At 49.0% G+C, this 11,845-nt stretch overlaps 1 protein-coding gene across 1 annotated transcript; it reads left to right on the top strand.

Annotated features, from left to right (window-relative positions):
* Positions 1-8,862: 8,862 nt before the first annotated feature.
* On the top strand, positions 8,863-11,380 carry LOC123077564 (transcription factor NIGTH1). Its single transcript, XM_044499852.1, has 4 exons — positions 8,863-9,378; positions 9,473-10,087; positions 10,227-10,303; positions 10,476-11,380. Exons 1-4 carry the CDS (start codon positions 9,138-9,140, stop codon positions 10,959-10,961), a joined length of 1,419 nt encoding a protein of 472 aa, XP_044355787.1. The 5' UTR covers positions 8,863-9,137; the 3' UTR covers positions 10,962-11,380.
* Positions 11,381-11,845: the final 465 nt, after the last annotated feature.

Raw genomic sequence — 11,845 nt, 5'->3', positions numbered from 1 at the left:
TTCATAGTTCGAAGGTTCACCGTTGTCTAACAACATGATTTCCAGGACAGGGTTGCCGTACCACTCTGGTGCGGAACGTGTCCTTGTGGACCTACGAAGTTCAGTAGTAACTTGATCCGAAGCTTCATGATCATCATCATTAACTTCCTCCCCAGTCGGTGTAGGCACCACAGGAACATCTTCCCGCGCTGCGCTACTTTCCGGTTCGGAAGGGGTGACTATCACCTCATCAAGTTCCACTTTCCTCCCACTCAATTCTTTCGAGAGAAACTCCTTCTCCAGAAAGGACCCGTTCTTGGCAACGAAGATCTTGCCTTCGGATCTGAGGTAGAAGGTATACCCAATAGTTTCCTTAGGGTATCCTATGAAGACGCATTTTTCCGACTTGGGTTCGAGCTTTTCAGGTTGAAGTTTCTTGACATAAGCATCGCATCCCCAAACTTTTAGAAACGACAGCTTAGGTTTCTTCCCAAACCATAATTCATACGGTGTCGTCTCAACGGATTTCGACGGAGCCCTATTTAAAGTGAATGCGGCAGTCTCTAAAGCATAGCCCCAAAATGAGAGCGGTAAATCGGTAAGAGACATCATAGATCGCACCATATCCAATAGAGTGCGATTACGACGTTCGGACACACCGTTTCTCTGAGGTGTTCCAGGCGGCGTGAGTTGTGAAACTATTCCACATTTCCTTAAGTGTGTACCAAACTCGTGACTTAAATATTCTCCACCACGATCTGATCGTAAGAATTTTATTTTCCTGTCACGTTGATTCTCAACCTCACTCTGAAATTCCTTGAACTTTTCAAAGGTTTCAGACTTGTGTTTCATTAGGTAGACATACCCATATCTACTTAAGTCATCAGTGAGAGTGAGAACATAACGATATCCTCCGCGAGCCTCAACACTCATTGGACCGCACACATCGGTATGTATGATTTCCAATAAGTTGGTTGCTCGCTCCATTGTTCCGGAGAACGGAGTCTTGGTCATCTTACCCATGAGGCATGGTTCGCACGTGTCAAATGATTCGTAATCAAGAGACTCCAAAAGTCCATCTGCATGGAGCTTCTTCATGCGCTTGACACCAATGTGACCAAGGCGGCAGTGCCACAAGTATGTGGGACTATCGTTATCAACTTTACATCTTTTGGTATTCACACTATGAATATGTGTAACATCACGTTTGAGATTCATCAAGAATAAACCATTGACCAGCGGGGCATGACCATAAAACATATCTCTCATATAAATAGAACAACCATTATTCTCAGATTTAAATGAGTAGCCATCTCGAATTAAACGAGATCCAGATACAATGTTCATGCTCAAAGCTGGCACTAAATAACAATTATTGAGGTTTAAAACTAATCCCGTAGGTAGATGCAGAGGTAGCATGCCGACGGCGATCACATCGACCTTGGAACCATTCCCGACGCGCATCGTCACCTCGTCCTTTGCCAGTCTCCGTTTATTCTGTAGTTCCTGTTTTGAGTTACAAATATGAGCAACTGCACCGGTATCAAATACCCAGGAGCTACTATGAGTACTGGTAAGGTACACATCAATTACATGTATATCACATATACCTTTGGTGTTGCCGGCCTTCTTGTCCGCTAAGTATTTGGGGCAGTTCCGCTTCCAGTGACCACTTCCCTTGCAATAAAAGCACTCAGTCTCAGGCTTGGGTCCATTCTTCGACTTCTTCCCAGTAACTGGCTTACCGGGCGCGGCAACTCCCTTGCCGTCCTTCTTGAAGTTCTTCTTACCCTTGCCCTTCTTGAACTTAGTGGTTTTATTCACCATCAACACTTGATGTTCTTTTCTGATCTCCACCTCCGCTGATTTCAGCATTGAATATACCTCAGGAATGGTCTTTTCCATCCCCTGCATATTGAAGTTCATCACAAAGCTCTTGTAGCTTGGTGGAAGCGACTGGAGGATTCTGTCAATGACCGCGTCATCCGGGAGATTAACTCCCAGCTGAGATAAGCGGTTGTGTAACCCAGACATTCTGAGTATGTGCTCACTAACAGAACTATTCTCCTCCATTTTACAGCTGAAGAACTTGTCGGAGACTTCATATCTCTCGACCCGGGCATGAGCTTGGAAAACCATTTTCAGCTCCTCGAACATCTCATATGCTCCATGTTTCTCAAAACGCTTTTGGAGACCCGGTTCTAAGCTGTAAAGCATGCCGCACTGAACGAGGGAGTAATCATCAGCACGCTGCTGCCAAGCGTTCATAACGTCTTGGTTCTCTGGGATTGGTGCTTCACCTAGCGGTGCTTCTAAGACATAATCTTTCTTGGCTGCTATGAGGATGATCCTCAGGTTCCGGACCCAGTCCGTATAGTTGCTGCCATCATCTTTCAGCTTGGTTTTCTCTAGGAACGCGTTGAAATTGAGGACAACGTGGGCCATTTGATCTACAAGACATAGTGTAAAGATTTTAGACTAAGTTCATGATAATTAAGTTCATCTAATCAAATTACTCAATGAACTCCCACTCAGATAGACATCCCTCTAGTCATCTAAGTGAAACATGATCCGAGTTAACTAGGCCGTGTCCGATCATCACGTGAGACGGACTAGTCAAGATCGGTGAACATCTCCATGTTGATCGTATCTTCTATACGACTCATGCTCGACCTTTCGGTCCTCCGTGTTCCGAGGCCATGTCTGTACATGCTAGGCTCGTCAAGTCAACCTAAGTGTATTGCGTGTGTTCCGAGGCCATGTCTGTACATGCTAGGCTCGTCAACACCCGTTGTATTCGAACGTTAGAATCTATCACACCCGATCATCACGTGGTGCTTCGAAACAACGAACCTTCGCAACGGTGCACAGTTAGGGGGAACACTTTTCTTGAAATTATCATAAGGGATCATCTTACTTACTACCGTCGTTCTAAGCAAATAAGATGCAAAAACATGATAAACATCACATGCAATCAAATAGTGACATGATATGGCCAATATCATTATGCTCCTTTGATCTCCATCTTCGGGGCACCATGATCATCTTCGTCACCGGCATGACACCATGATCTCCATCATTGTGTCTTCATGAAGTCGTCACGCCAACGATTACTTCTACTTCTATGGCTAACGCGTTTAGCAACAAAGTAAAGTAATTTACATGGCGTTATTCAATGACACGCAGGTCATACAAAATAATAAAGACAACTCCTATGGCTCCTGCCGGTTGTCATACTCATCGACATGCAAGTCGTGATTCCTATTACAAGAATATGATCAATCTCATACATCACATATATCATTCATCACATCTTCTGGCCATATCACATCACATAGCACATGCTGCAAAAACAAGTTAGACGTCCTCTAATTGTTGTTGCAAGTTTTTACGTGGTTTGTAGGTTTCTAGCAAGAACGTTTCTTACCTACGTATGACCACAACGTGATTTGCCAATTTCTATTTACCCTTCATAAGGACCCTTTTCATCGAATCCGTTCCGACTAAAGTAGGAGAGACAGACACCCGCTAGCCACCTTATGCAACTAGTGCATGTCAGTCGGTGGAACCTGTCTCACGTAAGCGTACGTGTAAGGTCGGTCTGGGCCGCTTCATCCTACAATACCGCCGAAACAAGATACGACTAGTAGCGGCAAGAATAATTGGCAACATCAACGCCCACAACTGCTTTGTGTTCTACTCGTGCATAGTAACTACGCATAGGCCTGGCTCATGATGCCACTGTTGGGAATCGTAGCATAATTTTAAAATTTTCCTACGCTCACTAAGATGCATCTATGGAGTATACTAGCAACGAGGGGAAAGGAGTGCATCTACATACCCTTGTAGATCGCGAGCGGAAGCGTTCCAATGAACATGGATGACGGAGTCGTACTCGCCGTGATTCAAATCACCGATGACCGAGTGCCGAACGGACGGCACCTCCGCGTTCAACACAGCGACGTCTCCTCCTTCTTGATCCATCAAGGGGGAAGGAGAGGTTGATGGAGATCCAGCAGCACGACGGCGTGGTGGTGGATGTAGCGGGATGTCGGCAGGGCTTCGCCGAGCTTCTACGAGAGAGAGAGGTGTTGCAGGGGAGGAGGGAGGCGCCCAAGGCTGAGATGTTGCTGCCCTCCCTCCCCCCCCTTATATAGCCCCCCTGGGAAGGGGGGCGCCGGCCACAACCCATCTAGAGGGGGGGGGGGGCGGCGGCCAAGGGGGGTGCCTTGCCCCCCAAGGCAAGTGGGGCACCCCCACCCTAGGGTTTCCAACCCTAGGCGCAGGGGGGAGGCCCATGGGGGGCACCCCAGCCCACTAAGGGCTGGTTGCCCTTCCAATTCAGCCCATGGGGCCCTCCGGGATAGGTGGCCCCACCCGGTGGACCCCCGGGACCCTTCCGGTGGTCCCGGTACAATACCGATAACCCCCGAAACTTTCCCGGTGGCCGAAACTTGACTTCCTATATATAATTCTTCACCTCCGGACCATTCCGGAACTCCTCATGACATCCGGGATCTCATCCGGGACTCCGAACAACTTTCGGGTTTCCGCATACACATATCTCTACAACCCTAGCGTCACCGAACCTTAAGTGTGTAGACCCTATGGGTTCGGGAGACATGCAGACATGACCGAGACGCCTCTCCGGTCAATAACCAACAGCGGGATCTGGATACCCATGTTGGCTCCCGCATGTTCCACGATGATCTCATCGGATGAACCACGATGTCGAGGATTCAATCAATCCCGTATACAATTCCCTTTGTCAATCGGTATGTTACTTGCCCGAGATTCGATCGTCGGTATCCCAATACCTTGTTCAATCTCGTTACCGGCAAGTCTCTTTACTCGTACCGTAATGCATGATCCCGTGACCAACGCCTTAGTCACATTGAGCTCATTATGATGATGCATTACCGAGTGGGCCCAGAGATACCTCTCCGTCATACGGAGTGACAAATCCCAGTCTCGATCCGTGCCAACCCAACAGACACTTTCGGAGATACCCGTAGTGCACCTTTATAGTCACCCAGTTACGTTGTGACGTTTGGCACACCCAAAGCACTCCTACGGTATCCGGGAGTTGCACGATCTCATGGTCTAAGGAAAAGATACTTGACATTGCAAAAGCTCTAGCAAACGAAACTACACGATCTTTTATGCTATGCTTAGGATTGGGTCTTGTCCATCACATCATTCTCCTAATGATGTGATCCCGTTATCAATGACATCCAATGTCCATAGTCAGGAAACCATGACTATCTGTTGATCAACGAGCTAGTCAACTAGAGGCTTACTAGGGACACGTTGTGGTCTATGTATTCACACATGTATTACGATTTCCGGACAATACAATTATAGCATGAACAATAGACAATTATCATGAACAAAGAAATATAATAATAACCATTTAATATTGCCTCTAGGGCATATTTCCAACACGGAGCCCCTCCCCTATCCTTTCTTCCTCCTTTGTATGTACTGTCTCCATCCACCACCTCCCCACAGAGAGAAAGAGAGGCAACTGCCGCACGACGGCGACCTAGATGGACGGAGCGGCTACGCCCCTGCCGACCCCTTCGCCGGTCGCGCGTTCCCCTTGTGGGGAGCGCGCCGCCATCGAATGGGTCGGTGGTGGTGTTCTTTGCCCCTGAAAAGGGGTGGTGTTCTTCTTCTCGATGCCTCGGCTTGCCGATGCGCATCGAGATCGAGAGGAACGGCGCGGCCTTGCGGCGGCACAACTTTTCTTCTTTGCCCTTCTAGGGTTCTTTGGGGAAGGGGATCTCTTTTCCTGTTTCTTTTTCTGATTTTGTTTCTTTGTACCGAAATCAACTAGCCCGATCTGGCTGATACCATTGATAGAACTTTGGATCGGAGTAGGCTAGTAGATCCGGTGAACCTACCTTGTCCGGCAGTGGATGAACTCGAGCCGGAGGCCATCGTGGTGCTGGGGCGCACGGCGATGGCGGAGAGTTGGCGACGGTGGTGGAGCTTCCCGTGAGCACCGCGCTAACCCTAGATCGGTAGGGATTGTAGGTGGGGATTGTGGCAGCGATTAACCTCGTGAGTCGTGCCCCGGCCCCCACCTCTGTTTATATAGCGCGGGTCATAGGGGCCCACCAACCATGGTTTGGTTGGGCGCCCCCGATCAGGGCGCGAGTCAGGGGCCCGTTCGACCCGTTGGGTTCGAACGGGAGAGAGATCAACCTAACAAAGTAATCCTTCATAAGCTTCTCTATTTTGATTGATGTACAAATGGCCGAACTGTGATCCTAGTCTTGATCACTGAAAGTTCCCGTTAACGATCACGACAATGGCCATTTCAAAATCATCATCGTCTTCTTCCTTATCGTATGACAAAGATTCGGCAAAGAACATCTCCCTCAACATATCCATCAACACGATGCAACTTTCTAGGTTGAATTTGATAGCAAAAACTAGAAAACATAATGATTTTATTTTCCAAAAAATGCACCTAGTAAATTCTTCAAACACTTTTCGGGCAGAGGAGGTGAGAGCCTTGGCCGGCGAGGTTGAGGCGATTCTGAGGCTAGGGGTGGACGGCAGGGCTCTGAGGTGGAAGATTCTCCTAAGACCGTGCTTGCTGGTCGCTCGCCAAGTGTTCGTCACAGCCGAACTGCTTGTTCGAAATTTCGCCGAGCCTTGCTGCGATTCCGGCGCCGCCTAGCTCCTTCGCGGGTGCTTTGTATCATATTTGCTATCTGCTAGGTACATTTTGGAACAAACCAAGCTCGATGGTTGGTTTTTCTCAAGGCAGTGACGCTGGGGATATGGGTCGATTCCGGTGACGATGACGAGCGGCGGGCGAATCGAAGTGCAGGGTGATGGCGGAGGCTACAGGTGGACACTGGAGGTAACACCAACGTCGATGTAGTGCCAACAGAGGGAGATGGCCGGCGCGGGGGTGGATCGAAATTATCCTGAGAAGTGGTTGTGGCCGAGTAAATTTGAGGGCCAGCCAATGGGGCACTTATAATTTTTGAAGAGTTACACCGGATAAGGGTTCGTCAGGTTTAACTCCACAAATTTAAAAATATAAGAAGTTAAAGTTTTTTAAAGAATCGGCTAGACATGCTCTAAAGGTTACCAAACAGACTGTCAAACGTCAGCTTAAAATGTGCTCAGGACCCTTTGTTTGCATGCATAAAAGATAATTTAGTTTGCGGTTAAAAGAAGATATTTTAGTTTGTATTTCATGGGTGGGTACATAGGTAGGTATGTACTACGTCTTCAAGCTTAGGATGCATGCATGTGGTATACGTAAGTACCATACTAGCTAATGTTCGTACAGATAGAGAATCCCGGGAAAAGGCAGGGATTGGAGTCTTGTACCTGAAGACTGCCCCAGGAAAGCGACCAACCCTAATTATTGCACAGGGAATTCGATGCACCATGCAAATACTCTCACTCACACCTTTCTCCTCTCTCTCTCTCTCTCTCTCTCTCTCTAGTATCATACAAGCTGCGTGTATGGGGATAGAGAGATCTAGAGAGAGAGAGAGGGAGGAATCTTCTTAGCTTCCTGCCCACTTCCTCAAAAAGCTAGGAGTAGTAGCAGCAGGGGAGATTCTCACCCACACCGCCCTCTTTCTCTCTCTAAAGCACACCCCATGTCGCCTCCCTTTTGTTCTTCTTTGTGTGTGCTGTATGTTGATACCCCCCAAAGCCTAAGATATTCCTTGCTTCACCCATGCTAATATATTCCCTTGTGAATGCAAAGTGCACCGCCAGTACCAGTACGTGGTAGTTCTTGAGGCATATACACACATGTGTTCTTGCACACACAAACTGCTAATATAAGCCATGGTAGTGAGGAAGAAGAAGAAGGGGAGGAGCTTGTGTGTGAAGGGATGCGCCACCCTTCTCAAAGCAAAGAGGGAAGAATCTTTGCATATCTTTGAGGGATTGAAGTTGTGTGTGGAGTATATGCTTTAGTACCCCTTTTACCATTTCCTCTCCGTTGATTAATCATGCAGGAATCATTCACTGGAACCCCAGAAAACAAAAGGTGGCCACTGTGTGTGCGAGCATCTCTGCATGATATGGTTTCTTTAGATGTGATAAATTAGGTTTATGATGAATTTGCTTGCCTCCTTTTGGTTTTTGTTAGTGCAAGTAGTAGAGGATGGTGTGATTCCCATCCCGGCTAGCTAGGTATATCTGGTGATTATCCCTTCGTGTGCGTGTCTGAAACCATTCAATATTGTTAATGGTAAAGTTAAAAATATTCTTCAAGACACCTTGCTGGTTCCTTCTTGGACTTGCAAGGTTCTCTTTGGACTACTTTGAGGCGGTCACCTTTAATTCTTTTGAATCAGGAGCACCGAGAGAAGCTATGCTAACTTCCTGTGGGTGATGCGTTGATTCCCTGCCGTAAAAACGATTGTAAAGTTTGTTTAACCTATCACAAAAATGAGGCATCCATGTGAAAAGATTGACCGAGGAAAATACATCCATGTGGTGCTGGATGGGTGGCCAGACTTTCAGCATGACAAGACATAGCCAACAAACCAAAGGTTCCTGGATTTTCATGCATGTAAGATGTCCGGAGATATTTAATCAGAGGGTGCTGTATGTATATGCTACTTGCAAGGGCACACGTATATGGGCATATACTAGCTAGGTTCATTTGATCTTCCTATTAAAACGGTAGCTGGACAAGGAGAGAGAATGAGACTCACTGTACATACAGTACAAAGACCAGAAACCACATGACCCCAGCTGTGTCATGCGTGGTCGCCTTGCTACGGCTATATCCTACTGCACCACCTTGTAGTACATAAAACCTCCTGCATGCATGCAGAGGATTAGCTTTTGGCCCCTTTGATCTTTGCAAGAAGTTACCATGCCCTTGGCTTTATCCCTCTAGTCTAGTCTGCAGGTCTGGTGGTCTACAGTACCTAGATCAAAGTATCAAACACACACATACATACAGGGAGAAACTTTTCCTTTTCACCCCTCTAAATCCGACTTTATTCTCTCTACCCTCCCAGAAATCACCCTTAAAAACAAGCCGATTCCACCCCGATCCCCCCATCCATACACACCTCAGACCCCCCCTGATATCTAAGCAAGAGTAATATACTGGAGCTTCCCTAGCACCTCACTATAGCTGCACCACTTCACACACACACATGGATTCCTCGCCGTCTGACCTAACCCTAGACTACACTCCCAACGGCAACGGCACGGCGTCTGCCGGCGGCGGCTACCCGAAGCAGGCGTCGCCGGTCGTGGACCACCACCATCATCTCTCGGCGGAGCAGGCGACGACGCAGAAGCTGCAGGAGTTCCTGGCCCGCCTCGACGACGAGCGGCTCAAGATCGACGCCTTCAAGCGCGAGCTCCCGCTCTGCATGCAGCTCCTCAACCAAGGTAATGAACGTGCCCAACTGCCCATGCATGTGTGCTTACGTGGAAGGCGATGGAGCTCTGCCTGACTGAATAATGTATGTGTGGGTGGGTGCAGCTATGGAGGCGTACAGGCAGCAGCTGGAGGCGTGCCAAATGGGGAGCCATGGCGGCGCGGCGGCGAGGGCGCCGCTGGTGCTGGAGGAGTTCATACCGCTGAAGAACATCGGGATCGACGCGGCGGAGAAGGCGGCCGGGAACGCGCCGTCGGAGAAGGCGAACTGGATGGTGTCCGCGCAGCTGTGGAACGGGCCGGCCGCGGGGGACGCGGCGGCCAAGGGCCCGCAGACTCCCAAGGAGCGCTCGGAGCACCCGCTGGACACGAGCCCCATGCTCGGCGCGCTCGACGGCGGCGGCGGCAACGGCGTCGGCGCCTTCCTCCCGTTCACCAAGGAGAAGGCCTGTATGGCGGAGAGCGCCGCGCTGCCGGAGCTCGGGCTCGCGCCCGCGGAGAAGGATCGGGAGGCTGACAGAAAGCCGTACCACGACGACAGCGGCAGCAACGGCACTGTAGTCTCGCGGAGAGACGTCGGTGCACCACCGACGTCGACGGCGCCGGAAGGGCAGTCGGTGCCGCCGCCTCCGCAGACGAACCGGAAGGCCCGGCGGTGCTGGTCGCCGGAGTTGCACCGCCGCTTCGTCAATGCCCTCCAAATCCTGGGCGGCGCTCAAGGTATACACACACAGACGTCCACATGTCATGATCTAGTAACTATTTGGATGCATCAAATTAACCTGCTGAATCTGAATGAATTACGTGTGTACCCAAGACAAATTCTAAATCTCCTTTGTTGTTTGCAAATTGATTAAAGTGGCGACCCCGAAGCAGATCCGAGAGCTCATGAAGGTGGATGGATTGACCAATGATGAGGTGAAAAGCCATCTCCAGGTAACTATAATCTCATCATCACGCATCTTGCATTCTCTCTTCGTACGTTCCAGTAATTATGCATGCTGCTGCTTTAATTATGAGTAGAATGACTAACTGATTATTATATGAACACATGAGACATGGGTGTGTATCTAAATTGAAGTTTTCGTTTTTTTTGTGTTGCGAGCAGAAGTACAGGCTACACACTCGACGGCCGATGCCGGCACCGTCGGCGCCGCCGCCGGGGGCACCGCAGCTGGTGGTTCTCGGGGGCATATGGATGCCGCCGGACTACGCGGCGCAGGGGGCGGGACCGGCCGGCATCTATGGGGCGCACCCGGCGACGCAGGCGCACTACACGGCGGCGGTGTCGGCGCAGGAGTACTACCAGAACGCAGCCGCGGCTGCCCACCACGGCCACCACATGCAGCACCACCAGGCGGCCTCTATGGTGCACCACCGCGCGGTGGCGCCTCCGCCCCCGCAGCCCGCCTACAAGGTGCACCCGGTGTCGGCAGCAGGGTCCCAGGGGTCGTCGGAGGGCCGACGTAGCAGCGGCGGCGGCAGGGAGAGGTCGGAGAGCATCGAGGAGGAGGGCGAGGAGCGGGAGGACGAGGAGGACGAGGACGAGGACGGCATGGCGGCGAACGGCGACGCCGAGCAGATCAACTACTAATTCAACGGAATAATTAAGTAGCGCGCACCAATCAGTTAGCCCCTAATGATCGTACGTCCTAGCACAAGTTGGTATAACGAGATTGTTTTCTGTCCGGAAAGTGATTTTTTGGCGCGGAGAACGGAAGCCGGTCTCTGGCTTGAGTGGAGCAGCAGGAGCCTGAGATTGTCTCATTCGTGATGTGATCGGTAAACGGATGGATTTGTGAGGGCTTTTCTCTCCTTCTTTTTTCTTCCCCTTCCTTTTGGGCTTTGTTTTTGTGCTAGCAAATAATTTGGTAAATATGTCATGATGGAAATATGACTAGCTTTTGTACACTTGGTTGGAGGAAGAGATAATTATTTGGGAGATTTGTGTACTGAGCTTTAGAGCTGTGTTTGTTCCTTGATTTAAAGTTTAATAAACGGTGTGAATTGTCAGTAAGCAATAATGGAAGGCCATTTCTTTAGTGCATAATTGATTCCAGAATTTCTCTGATTTGTGTCATAACCTGTCTCAGTATTTTGACCTCTCGGGTTGATGTTCGCCTGATATCCAAAGTGAATTCCTTTCACTTTAGAAAGTTATTTTTTTACTCTTTCTGCACCAAAGTTTACAAAGGTAGATGATATAACACTATAACTTGTTGCATATACATACAGAACTTCAACCAATTTCACATCATTTTGTAACTGCAAATGTACATTTCGCTTGTTTGATGGACCCATATGTTTGTATCCAAAAAATTACACGAGAGAAGTGTCTGCAGTTTTTATTCCACGGACACAATTTTTTTTAAACATTTTTCGAATTTCTAGTTTCTTACTAGAGTAATAACTTGGTTTTTGTCTGCCAAAAAAATTAACTTTCATGATTAATGTTTTTTTTAAGGGGCACCTTCCCAC

Source organism: Triticum aestivum, chromosome 3D, assembly GCF_018294505.1.
Source record: "Triticum aestivum cultivar Chinese Spring chromosome 3D, IWGSC CS RefSeq v2.1, whole genome shotgun sequence".
Lineage (NCBI taxonomy): Eukaryota > Viridiplantae > Streptophyta > Magnoliopsida > Poales > Poaceae > Triticum > Triticum aestivum.
Note: the sequence above shows the minus strand (reverse complement) of the source record. Positions and strands in the feature narration are given on the sequence as shown.